At 41.3% G+C, this 21,135-nt stretch overlaps 2 protein-coding genes and 1 long non-coding RNA gene across 9 annotated transcripts in view; 1 reads left to right on the top strand and 2 right to left on the bottom strand.

Moving 5' to 3' along the window:
- Positions 1 to 4,558: 4,558 nt before the first annotated feature.
- On the bottom strand, positions 4,559 to 7,877 carry LOC121922544. The gene is made up of 3 exons (XR_006102184.1): positions 7,365 to 7,877; positions 5,980 to 6,094; positions 4,559 to 4,843 (listed from the first exon to the last, which is right to left on the bottom strand). It is a non-coding gene; the product is annotated as an uncharacterized LOC121922544 (long non-coding RNA).
- GPX3 (glutathione peroxidase 3) lies at positions 6,253 to 20,467 on the top strand. The gene is made up of 5 exons (XM_042452116.1): positions 6,253 to 6,469; positions 14,735 to 14,888; positions 15,572 to 15,689; positions 17,574 to 17,673; positions 19,046 to 20,467. The coding sequence occupies exons 1-5, from the start codon at positions 6,383 to 6,385 to the stop codon at positions 19,256 to 19,258; spliced, it is 672 nt and encodes a 223-aa protein (XP_042308050.1). The 5' UTR covers positions 6,253 to 6,382; the 3' UTR covers positions 19,259 to 20,467.
- TNIP1 (TNFAIP3 interacting protein 1) overlaps positions 18,180 to 21,135 on the bottom strand; it is a 108,488-nt gene continuing 105,532 nt past the window's right edge. For 2 of the 7 annotated variants that reach the window (XM_042452113.1, XM_042452110.1), the window contains one exon: positions 18,183 to 18,929. In XM_042452113.1, coding sequence (XP_042308047.1) covers positions 18,896 to 18,929 — 34 coding nt within the window. In that variant the 3' untranslated portion in view covers positions 18,183 to 18,895. Of the gene's footprint in view, positions 18,930 to 21,135 lie in introns of all 7 variants that reach the window. The other 5 variants (XM_042452114.1, XM_042452109.1, XM_042452111.1 and 2 more) reach the window with 5 other exon arrangements.

The raw sequence follows: 21,135 nt of genomic DNA, 5'->3' as shown, positions 1-21,135 counted from the left end.
TCACAGTGGGCTACTGTGTCTGCAAATTTGATCCAGGTGACAATCAGGAAAAACAAGTTATAGCCTTTGGTTGATTTCCAATGCTAGTTCTTGGAAGTACAAAGCTTTGGACATCTAAACTGACATTTGGATTCGAAACTAAATTGAACTGGGTGGCCTCCCACTCAGTATGAGCTGAATTGGACTATTTTCTGAATTAACAAACAGGAGCCTGACTTGAATCTTGTTATCAGTGTACAATCCTCATAATTAAACCATTTATCCTTTCAGTTCTCTCTAGATTTATAGAATTAAACATTTGTTCCTAGGATTTGATTTCAGAACCCCAGGGGAATGTTTCCTGTCAGGTCCAGTGGAATGTAGCCAAGTACAGTGAGTACTTAAGATAAGATTATGTTTGCGTTTATATGGAAAGCTGATAATTGTGTAGGACTTGCTACCTGATAACATATGAGATAAGAACAATGAATTTTACAATTGTTTTTAAGAGGGAAACAATCAATATCTTAGGTGTGTTACAGACCGCCGCTTTGCGGCGGTCTGCTGGTGCTGCTGTTTGCTCTGCGAGGGAGCCGCAGCAGCCAAACCGCGCGACTCCCGCGCGGAGCAAAAAAGAAGCTCCAAAATGGAGCTTCTTCCTGCGGCGCAGTTATGATGCCGCGAGGTGCCAATGGCACACTCACGACGTCATAAGCGCCACGCGACGTGCGGACACACAGCGTCCGCTACGTCAATATGGCGGCGGCCATGTGGAATGGCCACTGCCATATTGTACGTATTCACTATGTACTAGGGTTAGGGGGGTGCAGAAGCACCGCCCCTTCCTAACCCTAATACGTAGTGAATACGTACAAAATGATGGTTTGTAACCCACCTTACTTTTCCATGCACTCCATCCAATACATAATTTTCCTCTTAAAAGAAGACACTTTGACGTTTTCATTAAAAACTGTGGTAGTTTTACCTTGCAGTGATAAATTCGTGTTCATTTTGCTAAAACTGTCAGCCAAATACACCTGTTTGCACACTCAGTATTCATCATTTAAAACCATCACCAATGGAGTATTATGGTCCATCAAAAATGCTGCTACCTCTGCATACAGTTCCATCAAATGTGTCAGCACTTTTCCTTGAGACAACCACATTACTGGAGGGACTGATGGTGACTTCCCATATCTTCACACATTCGTTGGAAGCGCCTACTTTTAAAAGGTCACAATTTTATATAATTTAATATTTTTATGGTATCATTCAACACTGTCATAAGCTCAGAAAGCATTTGTCTTGAGACCAGCATGGGTCTATGAAGAATGCAATGGCGGCTGCTACAGTTCTTTGATTTTTCTTTCATTTTGGCAATGGCTCCAGCATTGTGACCCATCATTGCCTTTGGACCATCAGTGCATACATCTACACAGTATTCCCATGGTATTTCATTTGATGAGAAGAAATCATCCAAAAGATTAAATATTTCACCCCTTGATGTGTTGGTTTGTAGTGGTCTGCAAAGAAGAAGGTCCTTCTTGATAGCCTTGTAAGCAAATATAATGAACAAATACTGTTAAAACCTCCAACCCTGTGATGTCAATCGATTCATCCATTTGCAGTATGAATTTGGTACACTTGATGTGACTGATAAGTGTCTCTTTCACATCATCAGCCGTATTGCTGATTTTTCAAACATAACATCTTTGTTCTTCAAAGTATCTGTTTTAAGCCAGCAATCCATGCCTTAAAAAAATCAGACAGGAACATGAGAATAACCGACTTTTATCTTTTATAAACCCGAATACAAAATAAAGAAAATAAAGGGTTTTTAGATAAAAATGAGCTTTTCTTCATTAAAAATGAGCTCTTTTTCATTTAACAATGAGCTCTTAGTTAAAAAAAATTAACTATATCTTATTAAAATATATTAAAATAATATTAAATGTTATTACAAATATTAACTTAAAACTTAACTATAATATTATTACAAATTTTAATTTTTTTAACTAACAGCTTGCTTAAATCATCAAGAAATAATTGATGAATGTGCAGTTCAAAGAAATCACTATGACACTCATTTCCAGGAAGTGATTGTGGCAGGTCAGCATGGCACCCCACTCCAAAGCGGAGTTGAAGGCCCTTCATCAAAAAACAAAAAAAGGTTTTATACAGTATTATAAAACTACAGTGGTACCCCGGGATACGAATGCGCCGCCTTACGAAATTTCCGGGTTACGAAAAAAATCCAATTAAAAAAACTGTTCTGGGTTACGAAGGTTTTTTCGGGTTACGAAAAAAAATTTGGTGCTTTTCGGCGCTATTTCACACGAAATCGCGGCTTTTCCCCATTAGCGCCAATGGGTTTTTCGGCTTGCGAAGTATTCCGGGTTACGAAAGCGGCGGCGGAACGAATTAATTTCGTAACCCGGGGTACCACTGTATGTTGGGGAAAAAAACATTGTGTGTTTCAATGCACGTACACACGTTTTTTTAAATGCACAAAAAAGTGGTTGGTAACTAATCCTGGGTGGAAAGTAACAATGAATGCATGCTATTTTTTAAAAAGGGTCAGTGCTAGTACTGATCCTGAGCTTTCTCATCACTTAACACGGACCTCTAGGCTGGCATAGTATATTATGAATGCATCTGAAGTACCTTGAGTCTGTCTCTTCAGCAATACCTCAACCTTCCTCAACAATGTCCAAATGATAGTACAGCTCAAAAGGTCCTTCACCCCTGAATGTGTTTCATCACACTATGCATTTGTTTTCCATCTATGGCAGACATAGTGAAAGCAGAATGTGTTTCAGGTACAGAGTGTATATTTCTAAGAGTACAGTCAGCTTAAACCCACAGCTATCCTGGCTTATGAAGTGTTTTGGGGAAACAGGTTAAAGATTTTAAGTTTATCAGCCTCCTAGTTTCTTGTTTTTAAAAAGTTTTGAAAGATTGCTATGGCACAATATAATCCAAAACACCACCTTCCCAGATATACAGTGGTACATAAAGTAACATTTAGTTTTAAAGTACATAATTATAATATAAACATTAAAAATGTCTCAAGTCTTTCTTCCCACCTTTAAGTCCAACAGCTTCCCATATATTCAATAAAGCAATTCAAAATAATCGCAAAATTTCTTTCTTTCTTTCAAATTGTCTTTCTTTCTTTCAGCCATTTGAAGGTAGTTCTTGTTATCAGACTTCTTGCTTTGGGAATTTAACCCATGGTCTGCTTTGTTTTCATTTGATCCATGTTAAGCAGTGGTGGGGAAAGTGTTCCCCCAAAGCTTCCCCCCAAATTTAAAATGTACAGATTTTTAGGATTTCTTTTGGCCCAAAGCCACCAAAACTGGCCGTAAATGTGGTGGCATGGGTCTCTATTCACAAACCCTTCAACTCCCCAAAATATTGGGGGACATATCCATGCTAGTCTGGAATATCAGTATGGAAAGGGGTCTTGTAGCACCTTTGAGACTAACTGGGTGAATATTGTCCACTAATTACTTAGTTCAAAAATCCAGGCTTCAGTAGCAAAATCCAGAAAAGCTTCTTTTAACCAGCCAAAGGTGTACACTACAGTCTCCCCTTGAAACTCGTGGGGGATCCGTTCTGGACACCATAGTGTATGGTGTTACACACTAGTACCAGCAAATATCAAGCAAGTAAAACTACATTCTCTTAGGTTAACATTTTACACCATGGCAGGCAAGCTGGACGATTTAGCTCCTGACACTGAAACATGTTGTAGCTTAAACTTTTGTAGACTTGGAGGCAAAACAGATGGCCCCAAAGGAGCAGCTTCTGGCCACCCCTTTGCTCACCAGGTTGGGGCTGCGGCGACCACACACCACACCCCCAACCGGGCCTTTCCCTGGCATGAAAAGGAGCGGCAGAAAACTGTTCCTTTTTGCGTTGGGGAAAGGGCGCCTTTGCCACAGTGGTGCCGTTTCTTCAGCACAGTGAGTGTAAACAATATGCTGCCAAAACAATGTAGACCCTCCACATTCGTGGTCGGCCATAAAGCTTCCTGGTGGACTGGGGGCGTACTGCTATCTGAATGCCATGCCCCCAGTCTGCCGGGAAGCCGGCTCTTTTTGACCGCCTGTTTTGCCTGTTAGTCTGCTTCCTCAAAAGCATGGAGTCACCTGAGGAAGTAAACCAAATCTACAAAAGCTTATGCTACAATGTCTTTCACTCAGTTAGCTTCAAAGGTGTTACAAGATTCCTTTGCATACTGACACCCTAAAATATGAACAGGAAAAACACATTCCAAAATTAGCCAAGATGATGGTTGGATGTGATGTGACTTCACTTCCGGTTATCTGAAAATGATGGCATGGCATGTGAGGGGAGAGGGCAGCACAGGGCCAAAATCCCCCCCCCCATGTGCATTTGCCATCCCTGATCTAAGGCAATTCAGTTCTTAACTGAAGTTTCCTAAATTTGGACCATTATGAAAAGACATCTTTTTGCTAGAACTAAGCAGAAATTTATTTCCATAAAATAAATAATCAAAGTCTTATTGTTAATATTAATTAGAGGAAATGCACTGAATCAATGGTAAGTTGGTAAATCAGTATTTATATATCAAAGTTCCTTGATTCAATTAATCTAATGTAGTTGGGGCTAACAGAAAGTTTCAGGTTTTTATTTACATGCACCAAAATTCTGTTGGTGATATACACAGGTATGGGTAACCAGGAGTATGTTGCTTTTGATATGTTGTGGAAGGAGGCATTCAGTGCCTCCTTTTGCAATTTCCCCTTGAAGGCAATGCCTCAGTGCTGGAATGTCCTTCCACAGTCATTTAACAGTCAGAAGAAGGTAGGGTTACTGGCAGCATCTGGCTGAAGTCCTAAAGTTGGGAGAAAAAGAAAGACATCACAAGGGAGAGCCAGTGGCATCCCTAAGGTGGATGTCACCCAGTGGGGGGGGGGGCAAACTGCCTGCTTCCCTGCCCCCCACTTGGCTAGACCACTGCAGGCTCCCCCCCCCCCTTCAGTCTCACTTGGCTCTTCCTTTGCAGGACTCTGAAGGCTCCTCTGCCGCCACCACCCCAAAGCCTTCAGGGTCTCGCATGGCCCTCTGGAGTGTCACCTGGTGTGGTCCTCACCCCTGCACCTGCCTTATGATGCCAATGGGGAGAGCAGATGTCACCCAGTAGGCAACATCTGCTCTCTTCTCCCAGCTGTAGAATCTCTGGCAGGTGATGACTTCTTGTCAATATCTTTTTCATTGTGGCCAAACTGCAATTGGATGCTGTCTGGGCACCCTACACCCACCCTAACTACTAAATCTCTGTGGTGGTACAGCGAGAAAAAGAGACAGAATGCTCACAGAATAATGCTTGTGAGAATTGCACTCTCTGAGCATAATGTACAATCATAATGTGGTTATGTCACATGAAAGTCAATGAAGCCAAACATTTACAGCTCAGAGCTCAAAAACATTTTTAATACAATTTGTCATCAAAAGGAACTTCAAACATTCCTTTGATAGTTTAGAAAATGATGATTTCCCTGAAAAATAGGTTTGAGCTTACTCAAACGTTTTAAAAATTGCCCTGAAAAATGTATCCTGCAGCACCCTTAACATCTAAAAAAATCAGTATAGTATAAACTTCCACAGGGTACAGTCTACTGTCAAATGTGTACAATATGTTAGAATGTGATAGGTGCATGAGATTATGCAGAACAGTCTGTTCTTTGGCCCTTTGACAAGGTGCATAGATTTTAAAGGCTATTAGAGAAATCTAAGACTGTATCCTAAAATCATGGCTTTGATGTAATTGCAAAGGTATGATTCCGCCCTTTTCCTCCTACTAATGAGAAGTTAAACTAAATCTAATTATAAACAATAACATTTTTAAACATGTTTTTTGAGAGAGTTATACAGTCCTATTTGTTCACACAGAAAGAGTTCAGTGAGACTTATTCTCAGGTAAGTGGATATGAGATTGATTTGGAGCCCAAGCTTGGGAATATGACTTACCTGTTGAGTTGATATATGCTAAAATCATAGTCTGGGAGAGTCTGTGTGACAACTGGGGACGTGTTATGTTTTCATATCTTCCCTCCAGACCAAATTCCTGCCCTTGGTTTTATATCTGAGAAGAATTTTAGAGGAATATCAAGGTAGTGCAATCTGTGAGCAATGCTTGAGCCAGAGCTCACATAGTTAACATCTACAGGATCAGCCCTGAAGCTCTTTCTGCTTCACGATTGGCTACAGGCACTTGGCTTCTGTGTTTTTATTTATCAAGCTGGTAGCCTGTTCACAGTGAAAGAAGAGGGAGAGAGAGAGAGAGAGAGAGAGAGACCTACTACTGCAAGCTAGCTCTCCAAAGAGGCAAGGGCAGGGTGCTTGCACCCCTGTCCCTCCTGCTGCCACCACCATGAGGGGCAGACTTAAGGGTCCATGGATTTTCCCCTTACTCTTAGCTGGCTTAATTCAGCCAAATTTGGGACAGGAACGACAGAAGGTAAGACATTCCAGAACTGTCCAAGGAGGGGAGAGTGTTTTAGGAAGATATTCTAGAACATGACAGCTTTTATACTCTGAATTTGCACCATACAGTACTTAACAGCAGAGATCTGTGAGGATGAGCATCAGACACCAAGTAGTTTGTAATATTTGTGACACAATGCTCGGATACTGAACAGCACAATCCAACTGCCATTATGACTGTACCCTGTGGCTGCCAATCTAATCTGGCTGAGAGGGGACGGGACCTCTCTCGTGCCACCCTCACAGCCACAAATTTTAAGTAGAATGCCTAATGCCAGATTATTACTTATGTCTAAGCTCCTCATCACCCTCCCCTGTCAAATTCTTTGTTCATATGTATGTAGCTATATCATGTTGCATGAATCAAGTAACAAGAACAAGGGTTTGTTTTGTTTTTTCCTAAAATATAATAGCTGCCTGCTTCTTATCAACCAGTGGAAGGAACTGAGGAAGTTTGCTTATCAGGCTGCCCTGTGACTTGTTCATTCCTGGCATTGTAGCTGGCAGCTTGGTCATCAGCCTTCCTAAGAGGAAGCCAACTGTGGGCTCAACTTAATTTATTGACCAGAAACAGGGACACAAGCACATTTCCTAGGATTATTAATTTCTCAAGGACTGTGAATTTGTCATGGGTTATTCACTCCCTTGTGTAGCTGTGTAATCACCAGGTAAACTTTGGTTATAAATTCTAACTTGTCTTACATAAAACTCAAAACAAATATGTTCTGCCTCTTAGGATCAGGTAAACTGAAGGTAAATGAGATTACTACACATCAGAAAGAACACATTAAAAATGGTAACAATTATATGTTTTTAAAATGTAGCAGTATCTCCCCCAAATGCCATCTTTTTCTATCTCACACACACACCTCCATGGCAGCTTGTTGGGGGTCTGATCTTGGTTTCAGTCTCAACGTTAAAGTAGCTATCCAAGGTGCTTGGTATGGTTGAGGGAAGTAGGAAAAGCGGACGAGACTGCATAGAAGATGGATAGACTTAGTCAGAGAAGCCATGGTCTTGAGTTTGCAAGACCTGAGCAGGGGTCTTGATGATCTGTTACTTGGAGGACTATTATTTATAGAGTTGCATAAGTCAAAGTTGACTGGAAGGCAATAATCCAAAATGCTGAACACTGGCCCAAAATACATTCAGCACTTTGAGTGGCTTCTTTAACATGCAGATGAAAACTCAAGCAGATTCGCTTTTCCACTGACATGGAGACGACCATCAACCAATTCTTCCTTCTTATTGCAGGATCTAGCAGGGAAAACAGTCAGGATATACAGTATGTAGGAGAAAACCCAAGAATTATAACACTCCAGACCAAGTGGATTGGGTTGTCCTATTGCACAGAAGATTAATAAAGGGAAAAGAAAATTATAAACCAGGATTGCAATACACTAGGACAAACAAGGAGAAACAGATTTGACTCTTCTGTATACAAATATTATCAGTCCACAGGACAAGGTTAGCTGTCTATCTTGCTTTGGCAAACAATGTGCCTGACACTGTGATGCCAGAAAAATATCTGACCTTTTTACTGAGAAAACCACATGGAACTATGAAAGGGGGAAAGCCCAATTGCCATTGGGTTGCTGGTTTATTGAAGCCTTTTCATACTTTTTTAGGGAGTCAATAAGAATATAGACACTGGAACATCTCAGTAGCAGGCAGGCAAAAGTGTTACCATAACAAAGGTATGAAGAAATGTGATAATATTTAGCCACTGTTCTGTTTTCACCAGTGCACACACAGTAAGGGATGTCTGATAGAGATGGCTCCAAACTTGCCTAGAAAATACTTCTTAGGAAAAACATTGAAGTAAGCCTATTTAGGATCATACTGCTGAAACAGAACTTGATAACATGTATCTGAGGAAGTAGACTTTAGTATAGGAAAGCTCATACTGCCAATGTCTTTCTTTCAGTTAGTCTCAAAGGTGCTACAAGATTTCTCTACATATTGGTAACATGTGGTTTATCAATTTCCAGTTTATTTCTGGTCTGTTCCTCTCCTGCCCCTTTTCCACTTCTTGCTTCATAGTGGGCAGTTGTGGAAACAAACCAAGAATAAGTCAGAGTTTGTATGCCTATAACAAACCATGGACTCCTATTGTGGCTAATTAGCACACCATGGATTGTTAGCAGAAGCAGTCTCACAGAACATAACAAGACAGATTTCAACAAACCACACCACAGCTTGCCAGATCATACATAAGTGGTCAATTTGTACCTTTGGGGACAACCTAAAGTAAGGAAGATTGCCTGTGTAACAATTGCTCTTTAAACATGTCATCTTGATTTAATGGGCTAAAATAATGTTGGGATTGGTTCATTGTTTAGTTTAGAGAAACACAACATAAACTTGGGTGACTCTTATTTTTGCTGTAATATTGCTTTGCCATTTTGAATATAAATCAGACTTACAGGTACACATTTTCGACACCAGCCTGAGGGGGAAAAGACAGCCAACTGGTTCATCTCCTTCCTAATCCAAATCTTACCACATTCCAAACAGATCCAGCATCTAATCTGAACAACCTATTGTACACCTGTACACCTTTTAATATTATTATGGCGGGATAGCTGAAATGGTGTGTTCTTGGCTGAAATCTCTTTGGGGCTGGGGGCAGGCTTAGTCTTGTAATCCAAACTAATGGACATGGGGCTGTCTGCACTAGAAGAAAGGAAGAGTCCATCCAGGAAAGCAGCTGGAGATTGAGAGATTCAAACCCTTTGCTATGAATCCTTTTACCCTGGTGATCCTTGCTGGTGTGTGTGTGTGTGTGTGTGTGTGTGTGTGTGTGTGTGTGTGTGTAAAATTCTTCTACTTCCAGCGTATGTATTTTTCCACCACAAAAAACAGCTGCAGATCTAACCACCACCCACCCTCTGACATTTGGCAGTATGGTTCCAAGTCATCACAAAATGCAGCTGCCTCTCTCTAAAATTAGAAGTGGGCTGAAATTTGAATGGAGAAAAAATTCCAAAGAGAAAACCATAAGAAAGATTTTTTTCTTTGTAATGACTTAATTCAAATTACTTCTAACTCTCATTTTTATTCGATCTAAAATAAATACCAACAGAACATGACAGGACAGTGTTCTGTTTCCATTTATTTTTCCTTTGGATTAGCTGGATAAGGATCCCTAATAGATACCTCAAATATTCACAATGCAGTTGAAGGATCTCCTGCACAGACGTCACACTGCTGACAGCATTTTGAGCGCAATGCTAGCAGATTTCCATTTTGTCAACTAGCTTCTGGTTTTGGCCATTCTGTTAGCAACTCTACTAGAGGACCAGTGTCTATTTATTTGTTTGTTTTCTTAAATGATAAACATCTAGTGAATTGAAGTTGCAATTTGGTGAATGGGTTAGCTAATGAAATCCAAAAGCCCGAGAGGATCAGTCTTGCCTACTGCTGCAACTACTCTTGGGTGAGAGAGAAGAGAGAAATGAAACTACCTCATAGATCTACCCTTATTGATGGGCAGCCTGGTGGGCAAGAGAAAAGTAAACACCTCCTAGGAAATCCAGATTGGGTAGGAGCCCTATAGGCCCCTCGTCCAAAGTTTTGTCCTTGAAAGATTTATTATTTATCTTATTATGAATGGCTTTTTTGGTGGCTACTCCCAGGCTTTGGCTCACCCTCCCCACATTGACTAGGGCTGCATCTTCACTGCAGAAATAATCCAGTTTGACATTACTTTAACTGCCATTGAGCAATGCTATGTAACTCTGGGATTTGTAGTTTTGTGAGGCATTTAGTCTTCTCTGTTGGAGAACTCTGGTGCCACAATAAACTACAGTTCCAAGGATTCAATAGCACTGAGCCATGACAGTTAAAGTGACATCAAAATGGATTATTTCTGCAGTGTGGATGCTGCCTTAGATGGCTCCCTTCTTGCTGCTCTCCTTTTGGCAAGTGAAAACCAGAGGCGCCTTACAGACGGGCCTAAGCGGCGCCGTCGTTGCGCCAGGAATACGCGCGAGGGGCGGCGCTTCCGGACGCGCCTTGCCCCTTGCACGTATTCCGTATGGCAAGATGGCGGCGCCCTATACAGACGGGCGTGGCCATCTTGACGTAATGGACGCATAGCGTCCGGACGTCTAAACCCGGAAGAGCCGTTGCGAGTGCGCGCTTTGGCACTTGCGGCGGCTCTTCTGGGTTGCCGGAAGGAGTGCGATTTCTGCACTCCTTTTTTGCAGCGCGGAGGAGTCATGCGGTTTGGCTGCTGCGGCTCCTCTGCGCTGCAACCGGCAGCGGCCCAAGACCGCCCCTTTTGGGCGGTCTGTAACGGGCCTTACTCAGGAAACGTCAGGAAGAAACTCTGCGAGAACATGGCCACATAGCCCGAAAAACCCACAAAAAAACTATGAAAACCTTACTGTCCCAACAGACATTTTGAACTGATTGCAAGGGCTGTGCTGTTTTTAATAGTGTGGTGTTTTGCTGATTTATATCTTTTATCCTTTAATTCTTTGGATCATTTAGTTGTATTTTAATAATATCATTTCCATGTTTTTAATTATGTCATTGTAACACTCTGTACCCCAATGACCACATGCAGGGAGATTTTGTAGCATCTTTGAGACTAACTAAAAGAAAGAAGATGGTAGCATGAGTTTTCATATACTTAAGTCTATTTCCTCAGATGCATTTGGAGGAAGTAGACTTAAGTCTATGAAAGCTCATGCTGCCAACTTCTTTCTTTCAGTTAGTCTCAACGGTGCTACAAAATCTCTCTACATACTGATTCTACAGACTAACATGGCTATATCGAATGCTACCCATTTATCATAGTTAAAATTGAACTTGCCACCTCATCTCCATACCCACAAGATTTTGAATTTGAATTGACATTCTCTCACACAACCTCTGGATACTCCATTCCAAATATGCATTTGAGGAAGTAGGCTCAAGTCTACAAAAGCTCACACTACCAGCTTTTTTTCTCAAAAGTACTACAAGATCCCTTTGCCTACAGAACTGAAACTTGTATAACTTGTATAATTGGGAGTTTGTACTTATGACGTACAATACACTTTACCTGGCTCTTTCATCTTTGTAGAATTCCCAGAATCCCAATAGTGTAAAGTCAGGGTCTTGAATATGCCAGGACAATCCCCTCTGAGTCCAGCACCCTTCTCCAACTGTCATAAATAAATGCTTGGTCAGAGAGCCAGTACTGTATGATGTAGTGGTTTGACAGTAGAACTAGGACACTGAGAGAACAGGGTTCAAATCCTTGTCAGCCATGGAAACACACTTGTATAACTTGTCACATTCGCTCAGCCTCAAAGGAAGGCGAGGTCCCTCTGAACAAATTCTGCTAAGAAAACCCTTTGATAGATTTGCCTTAGGGTCATCATGAGTCAGAAACAACCTGGAGGCATACACCAACATTTCTACCTTAGAATAGTTCTGCATCTTTGTGAGCATGTGTGTGAACTTCCTTGGTTGGATTCCTTTAGAAAGAATGACGATACACTCAGAATTAACATTTACCATCTCCACATCAATGTAATCCATGAATAAACGTAAATGTCATATTTAATGAGAACAACTTCTCCCTGTGTTTGTTGATTCATTTGTTTCTTTAATTACAGGATGTTTTCTATGGAAGTTAAAACTCTTTGACGTCTAGACTTAGAGGGGGGTTTCAGGCTGGGTGAGAACAATGACCTCTTTAAGAACAAAACAACTTCTTCTGGAGGATTCTAACCACTTTTTGGCCATTCTGTCTTTTTGACAGTGTGGCACAGAGGTCATGGGGATCATAATGGCAATCTTGTGGAGCTTTTGCCCAAGCTTGCTCTGAGCTACAATTCAACACTTTAGTCTTGAGTAAAGGTACTTGATGCTGCTGCTGATTGTCATAAATAAGACCTTGCAGGTTGCTTTTTTTCTTTTGGAGGACTTTTTGCCCACTCTGGACTCCTGGCCTGTCCCATAATCCTGAATGATAAGTATACTTCTATCTTCCTGATAGATAGTGCTTGATTCTGGGCCCAGCATTTTCTTCTGACGCAAATAGGTTTGAACTTGGAGTTCACTGTGGTGGTGAGACACAGTGAATGATTAAATGTTCCCATAAGATCCTAGTAACCGTTCGTTTCTAGGTGACTGGAAAGAACAGGGTGATGAGGGCAGCTCCTTAGAAACTAAATGGAAGCTGTTACAGATATACCACAGGAAACTACTTTACACTGAGGATGTCTCACTGAGAAACCAGTTAAATATAATTTATACTGGGGCAGCTGTAAGGCTGCTTACAGCTACTTTTAGCTGTAAGGCTTCTGGGATCAACTTTTAAATTTATTTTCAAAGCCCAGCACTGGGAGTCTTGTGGTCCTCTGAATGTGACTAGTCTGAAGTTTCTATCACCTGGCAAAAAATGAGGAATAATGAGAGTTATAGTCCAACATCTGGAAGGCCACTGTTCCCCCAGCATTGTTCTAGAACCTCAAGAGCCCACAGCTGGTAATTGCTCAGGAGAGGTAGAGAGATACCTTTATCTCTTTATCTTTAATTTAGGGATTTTTAAAGAGTGTTTTAATATGGTTTTAAAATGTTTTATCTTTATATTGTTTTAACTGGTTTATATTTGTTCATTGCCTCAGAAAGCAAAGTAAAGCAAAATAAAACCAGCTCCTGATACTTTGCCTGAGCATTTGTTATTTCATCGGCTCAATTTAGAAGTTTAAGCCATTGCAAAATTACAGCAAATCAATCCAAGGTTCTTGCAATGAATCCTAATCTATCTTTTCCTCATCCTTTCTGTATAGTGAGCAGCTCTCCAAGATTTCAGCCCTACCTCAAGGCCAAAGATTGAACCTGGATCCTCCATTGCAGGGCAAACATGTAGTAGTAATAGTTGTTGTCATGTACTTCATGTCATTATTGACTTATGGCAACCCTTTTCTTGGCAAGATTAGTTCAGAGTGGGTTTGCCTCTGCCTTCAGCTGAGGATGAGAAAATGTGACTTATTCAGGGTTACCCAGTGGGTTTCCATGGCCGAGTGGGGACTTGAACCCTGGCCTCCCGGTGTCCTAGTCCAACACTAGGACAACGCTATGATCTATTTGGAATAGCAGTTTATAAATAAAACATATTATTATTAACACTGAAACCACGACACCACACTGGCTTTTAGCAAACATACACTCTACCCCTAAGCTATGGGTGTTTCCTTCCCTGCCACCCACGCCTAAATATATTCTCAGTACCCAGTAGGTACACAGTAGAGTATTTATTTAATCTTTGACACACTCATCTTCCCTAAATATATACAAGCGTTTTTCAGTTCCTGGGCCTCTGCACCTTCTAACACAAGGGAGTCATTCAGTAGATGTGGCTTCTTTCTATTACTACATTAGAAGTGTCCAGATGTTGCTCATATGCTGGTAGGGCTGCTGGGGATTGCAGTATAACAACTTCCAGGAGATCTGCTTGCTTCCCATCTGAGACATAGAACTTATCTGTGCTGGAGAGAGCTTTCACATTCAACATCACTGCCCTAGAACTGCAACTGAAGGCTGAGTTCCTTCTGTTTGTAATATTGTAGAAATTAAGCTGACACACAGAACATCCAGTGTTCTCAGTACTAGTCTAACACCTTTTTGTTCTTGAAGCCACAGGGTGTCTGCAAGATGCTGATGAAGTCTAGCCACATGCTGGCATGCTCAGACCCTGTCCTTCATCACTTATTAAATCTAGCAAGGAGGAGATGAAGACCAACCCAACTATTAGGCACAGTACCATTCAACACAGGCAAAAGAGTTTATACATCATAAAAGAGAAACTAATTGTGAGCTTTTTTGTTTTTTCATTCCATTCGGACTGTCAGGGAAGAGAAGAGGTGTTTATTGGATTTTCTGCTTTAGGAGTCAAAGTAGTTTGGCTAGCTTTGGATACTGAGCCTGAACTCAGGTACATATTGCCAGAGCAGCATGCTTCACTGCTCTGCATCAGGCAGCAGAATGTTTTGAACCATTCCTGTTGCTACTGGAAATGATTTATTGAGGCGTGAGAGAAGGGCAACCACAGAGAACTTTCTATTGTGAGGTCATATACAACTGTTACTACAGAATAAGTATCTTTCCCATGATGTGTGTGGGAAAGAGCACATGTGGAAAGGTGAGACGTCAGAGTCCCTCTTTTCTACATTTGAATACCTATTGTCCTTCGTATGTTCTCTCTTCTTTGAATGACGTATCTCTTGCTGTCTTCCAGGTGGACTGCTATGACTCAATACAAGGAACAGTGTATAACTACGGGGCTCTCTCCATACATGGTGATGAGTACATCCCCTTCCAGAAGTATGCAGGGAAGCTGCTTCTCTTTGTCAATGTGGCCACTTACTGAGGACTCACAATGCAATACCTTGGTAAGAGTTCTAACTTCAGAAGAGCAGTACTTTTCTAGTTCATTTCTACAGTGAGAAGTATTGGACTTCCAGGAAATACCAAAACTGTAGGAAGCATTTCTCTGTTAACTCTTGGAGTATTGGAACCATCTGTAATTTTCTGGTAGTGGTGGAGTTGCTCAAACACGCCCCCCCCCATTGCTGTGTCTAGGAGTCATAGAATCATAGAGTTGGAAGAGACCACAAGGACCATCCAGTCCAACCCCTTGCTATGCAGGATTTCACAATCAAAGAGTGCAGGGATTAAATGTTGCATCACGTATATTTGGGATACCACCCTGGGATATTCCATTGGTTTTACTAATTTAACCATCCCTTTGCTGATTTAGCCATTTCTACCCAAGGACTCCTGGAAACGTTGTAAGGCAAGCTACAGTACCTTTCAACCCTCTAGGAGAATGCTATGCCAATACAATTAGTTCCAGTAAGCCAATAAAAGCCTGAAGCATGAACACGTCCCAAAAGAGCATCAGTCCCCCAACCCATTGTCAGTAACACAAATGGAACTGGCCTTATAGAAAAACCTTTTCAGTAAGTGTGAAACAAATTGTTCAGTATTAGTTCTTGTCACCTTTAGGTTGGTTTCATCATTAAAAAAAAAAACTTGAAGCAGCTGCTGATATCTGTCTGTCTGTTTCTTGTAGAACTGAATGCACTACAAGCAGAACTGGGACGCTACGGATTAGTCATCCTTGGCTTCCCCTGCAATCAATTTGGAAAACAAGAACCGGGTGAAAACTCGGAAATCCTTCCAGGCCTGAGGTAAGCACACCCGCAAAGCAAATATCCAGTTATGCCACGTGGCATGAAAAGGTTGTTTCAGCTCTTCACAGCACAACAGGGCCGAGTTGGGGAAAGTCCTTATTTTCTTGATCACAAGTATTACCAGAGTACCCCAGCCAGCATGGCCAGAGCTGGGTCATTGTTAGCTGACATCACATTAATGATTAACATATGCATTAGTTCCCCTATAAAAGCAGTTGGGCATTTCTATCCAATGCAAAAGTGCATGATCAGCTGAAGGTTGTGATAGTCTTGCATTGCCATTTCACGTGCGCTGCTATTGTAGTTGTAGCTGTGGTTGCATTCTGAAATCATGCACATCCCATTATACAGTGTTGGAATTCACAAATGCATAAATGTCATATTGACATTGCTGAGTTACACTCAGTCCATCTCCATGATGTAGGATCTCAGCCATTACCTAAATATATATTTTATAGAATCATAGAGTTGGAAGAAACCACAAGGGCCATCCAATCCAAACCCCTGCCATGCAGGAAATCTAAATCAAAGCATCCCTGACAGATGGCCATCCAGCCTCCGTTTGAAGACCTCCAAGGAGGGAGACTCCACTACACTCCGAGGAAGTGTGTTCCACTGTCAAACAGCCCTTACTGTCAGGAAGTTCCTCCTAATGTTGAGGTGGAATATCTTTTCCTGGAGCTTGCATCCATTGCTCTGGGTCCTAGTCTCTGGAGAAGCAGAAAACAAGCTAGCTTCCTCCGCAATATGATGTCCTTTCAAGTATTTCAGCAGGGCTACCATATCACCTCTTAACCTTCTTTTCTCCAGGCTAAACATCCCCAGCTCCCTAAGTCGTTCCTTATAGGGCATGGTTTCCAGACCCTTCACCATTTTAGTTGCCCTCGTTTGGATACGCTCCAGTTTTTCAATCCTTTTTAAATTGTGGTGCCCAGAACTGGACACAATATTCCAGGTGGGGCCTGACCAGAGTAGAATAGAGTGGGACTATTACTTCCCTTGATCTAGACACTATATTTCTGTTGATGCAGACTAAAATAGCATTGGCCTTGTTAGCTGCTGCATCACACTGTTGACTCATGTTCAATTTGTGGTCCACTTGGACTTCCTGATCCCTTTCACTCGTAGTTTCATTCAGCCAGGTGACACCCATCCTATATCTGTTCATTTCATTTTTCCACCCTAAATGCAGTACCTTACATTTCTCCGTGTTGAAATTCATTTTGTTAGCTTTGGCCCAGCTTTCCAATCTATCAAGCTTTGCAGAAATACAAACTAGTCTCTGTCCTGCCAGCCTTGTAAGTGTCAGTATACAGGGTCAACAGCGCCTTTTTTTGAATGTCTGTCATTCTCTGTCACCAAGAGGAGATAAAAAGATGGAATGTTTGTAAAGCTGAAATGAAAAGCAAGTGTGGCATAGTGGTTAGTATCAGCTTGGGGTTGGAAATCCAGGTTTGGGTCCTCACTGAAGCATGGAGCTGACAAGCTGACCTTTAGTCAATCACTGCCTCTGGGCCTGAGCTATCCCATTGGGCTGGTGTGAAGACAGAGCAGGGAAACCACATAGGCAGCAGGCCACTTTGAACTCAGAGAAAATGTGGCATACAAGTGTTAACTAAACTGGGATTGATGCATATCTTGCCAATATACTCCTCCTGCTCCCTCTGGCAAGAAAGTGAGCCTATGTAGCCTTTAACCTCTGGGGGAATCTTACCTGTACTTGCTTGGAAATAATGACATGAGGGGGTAGCATAAAATGAAGTAGCAGAGTGTGTAGGCTCTGGGTGGAGAGCCGCAAGCTGGGGCTAGGACCATGTTTTCTGAACAAAAGGGACTTCCTGCTACAACATCTCTGTGAAAACAACTTTTTTCTTGTTCCAGGTATGTCAGACCTGGAGGAGGTTTCACTCCAAATTTCCAGCTCTTTCAGAAAGGAGATGTGAATGGGGAGAAGGAACAGAGAATTTACACCTTTTTGAAGGTCAGTATCAGCAGCAAATTTGATTTCTTAACCTCTCTTTCTTGGCTAATGAAATAAAGAATTGGGTAGATGGATAATAGTTTGCACCTCAAATTCTCGTGACCAGAATTCTTCCCATGAGATGCTTCTAGTGGCTCAAAGCCTGAAGGGCAGAGAGGCAATTTTCATGTTTTCTTTCGGCACTGCTTGAAAAGCTGCTTTGGAACGCTGGGGAAACCTAAATTGCATGGGTGGTTGCAGTGACGTCACTAGGGTTGGCACCACCTCATGCGGTAACTCATGGTGTCACCTCCCCATTAACTTTTTCTCACACCACCCCATACAGAATCCTTAGTAATATTTTTGTAATAATGTTACTCATAAATTATAATTCCAACAGTTTACTGAATGTAATGGAATAGTTGTGACATAAACAATTAGCAAAATTAAAATTATACCTTTAAATTACAATATCATACACACAGCCTAAATGTATTTACATGTACCAGTACATAGTTTCATGTGGTCAAAGTGAAAATTTGTTAGAAAATGCAAGGAAAATTTTAAAGAATTTAAAATTTTGTTTTTTAAACAAATTAAAAAAAATTTAAAAAAAACCTGGGGCCTTTTTTTCTCATCTCACTGAGCCGTGCCTCACTCACATCATCTCTTGCATTGAGCTCCAACCCTTGAAAGGGATGCAGGTGAATGTCGCAGCCTGTTTCTGTGGGGAACAGTGGTGTCAAACCCTTTAGGGTGTCACTTGGTGCATTCTGAACTCCCTGCACCCCCTAGTGACACCCATGGGTGGTTGTGCTGCAGACTTTTGCTGTTAGTAAAAGACTGTCTTCCTATCTTCCTTTCTTCTAAGAGATGAAGTTTCCAACTTCTCTTCCTGGAAAAGTAGACCATAGTTAAAGCCAATGTGCTTTAGTTATGTAAAACAAAGATTGGAAAGGGGTGGGGGAGCCGGACTGCCCTAAAGTTAGAAGTTACTAGATAGGTAAACTTCATTGTGGAACACTGAAGGAAAGCAGTGTGGAGTAGGAACAATTCTGCGCAAAAATAAATAAATAAATAAATAAATAAATAAATAGATGTTGAGAGAAAGGTCCAGTGCCACCTTCCCACAGGAGACTGATACTCAAGACAGAATATAAAAAATATGATACATATTAGCATGTCACAGCTTGTCTTTTCATAGGCTTGAAGGTCACTGGTGTGAAATGTCTTGACCAGTTTCTCATGGGTCCTGTTCCCAGTTGTCTGGCTTTTCCCTGTGAAGACAGAACAAAGATGAAAACCCTTACATTTAGCTTTTAGGAGCTTCTCCCTGATTGACTTTGAATTCCAGCAACTCAGACTAAAACTTGTTTTTTTTTTCCCTTGGTAGAACTCCTGCCCTCCTGTTGTCGAAAACTTTGGTGAGCCCAGTAAACTTTTCTGGTCACCTATGAAGATCCATGATATAAAGTGGAACTTTGAGAAGTTTTTGGTTGGAACAGATGGGAAGCCTGTGATGAGATGGTACCACAGGGCAAACGTTGCTACTGTGAAGAATGATATCCTAAGATATATGAGGAAGCAGAACTTGTTGTACGGATAGAGTGCATACAGATGTAGAGAAATGAGACGGAGGCAAGGGAAGGAGCCTGTTCCTATATCTAGAATTATACCTTTTCTGATAAAAATGAACAAGGATTTGAACTTCTGTTGATCAAAGCCAACAAAATTGTAAGCGCAACTGCTTTTTTAAAAATTCACACATGTTCATGCTGTGTTGTTGTGTGTAACCTACCAAACACACTGAACACACACAAAAAAGTTGACTTCTGCTTTGATCATCCAGAACTATAGTTTTAACTTCCATCTTTTACATGCAAGATCTACCCCCCCTATACTCACTGAGATTTTGTTTTACTAATCCATTGCATCTGGAGGCCATCAGTAAAACAGGATTTTGTTGCTAACTGTTCTCAAGTCAGCCCTGACTCATGACGACCCTATGGATAAGACATCTCCACACCTCCCATCTTCCATTGCTCTGGTTAAATCCTATAGATTCAGGCCAATGAACTCCTTGACTCTAGCCATCTGTTGCACTAGTTAAAATTTCTTCTATGGCTTCCCAAAGGATATTTATGATAATAAAGTCATGGCAGAGTATGGTTGCTTCATTAATACATTTAAGAAAAAAATGTATTCAGCAACATTTAGCCATTGAACATTGTAAAGCAAGTCACAGTCACATTTAGCTGTATTAAGATGTTAACTTGTGACATCATAAAGACTAGATTTGTTGTGACATAAGCTACCTTAGACTCCTTCCTACCTTAGACTACTTCCCCTAATTTTGCCCACTAGCCTTTGTTTGCAAACCATTGCTAATAATCTAGCTATGCCGCTTCTGAAGGAAACATAAATCCCTCAGTAATAAATGGAATCAACATTTCAGGTATTTCTGGATAAGGCACAGCCTACCTTCTATCTGAACAACAGAATGGATCCTCCCACATAGAGAGTGTATGGACAAAGTTTCTTGAAACTGTTATGTCTCCTCTGAAAGTGGGTGAGAAGAAAAAGAGTTCTGGGGGCAAGGAAGATGCATCAGTGTGATGGTTAGGTCTGAAAGCTTCCAAAAAGAGTGGACCTGGCCTGAGGCTGCAAGATCATGGGGTAGCCTTTCAGTGCATTCAGGCTGCTTCACAATTTTGCAGAGATGCATTTCTTCTTATCAGCCCCCAAGCTCCTTTGGCTTCTGTGCCCATCCTGTGTATAAAAACTGCCTAATAAAAACAGGAAACACTCAATGCAACATTATTGTGAGAGACTTTTCTTTCATGCAGGGTGTTGATATGACAGCAGGGCAATGAATGTGTCCTCCCATATTTTGATGTGGTAGCAACTTTAAATTTTTCCATGGTCTTTGTCAACAGTCACCTACATCTGTGCTGAGATCCTTAAAGAGCTTGGGACTCAGACAACCAGATGTAGAGCCTTTCCCTCAAAAGAACTTGTAAAACATTACCTCCAAGTTCTGACAATCATATAAATGAGATCTGTCTGTGTTACTAAACCTACATTAAAAGGCTGGGCTGTAAACGAAGATAATAGCTTACTCAACGCCACTTAGTGGGTTTGCTTCTTAGAATGAATTAAGGATATCTAAATTTACAGATCACACTCTGGTTCTAGTGTATCCTGCAGAACAAATTCAGCAAAGCAGCAGGTACATTTTTTTTCACTGCAGTGTAGAGACTGCAATGGATGACTTAAAATATGACACCTTGAACACATTCCTCATCTACTTCCTCTAGTTCAATGAATGCAATTTATGGGTAGCTGTTTCTTTCCCTGGATTTCACTTCATGTAAGTTCAGACTTAAAGAGAAATCTGTTTGGATATTCCCTTCTTCCTGCACTGCAGAATATGGGTTCACAGAAGTGATGAGAAACGTCTCCCACTGTGTATTGCTGTTTACC

Source organism: Sceloporus undulatus, chromosome 2, assembly GCF_019175285.1.
Source record: "Sceloporus undulatus isolate JIND9_A2432 ecotype Alabama chromosome 2, SceUnd_v1.1, whole genome shotgun sequence".
NCBI classification, from domain to species: Eukaryota; Metazoa; Chordata; class Lepidosauria; order Squamata; family Phrynosomatidae; genus Sceloporus; species Sceloporus undulatus.
This window is presented reverse-complemented; position numbering and strand designations above follow the sequence as displayed.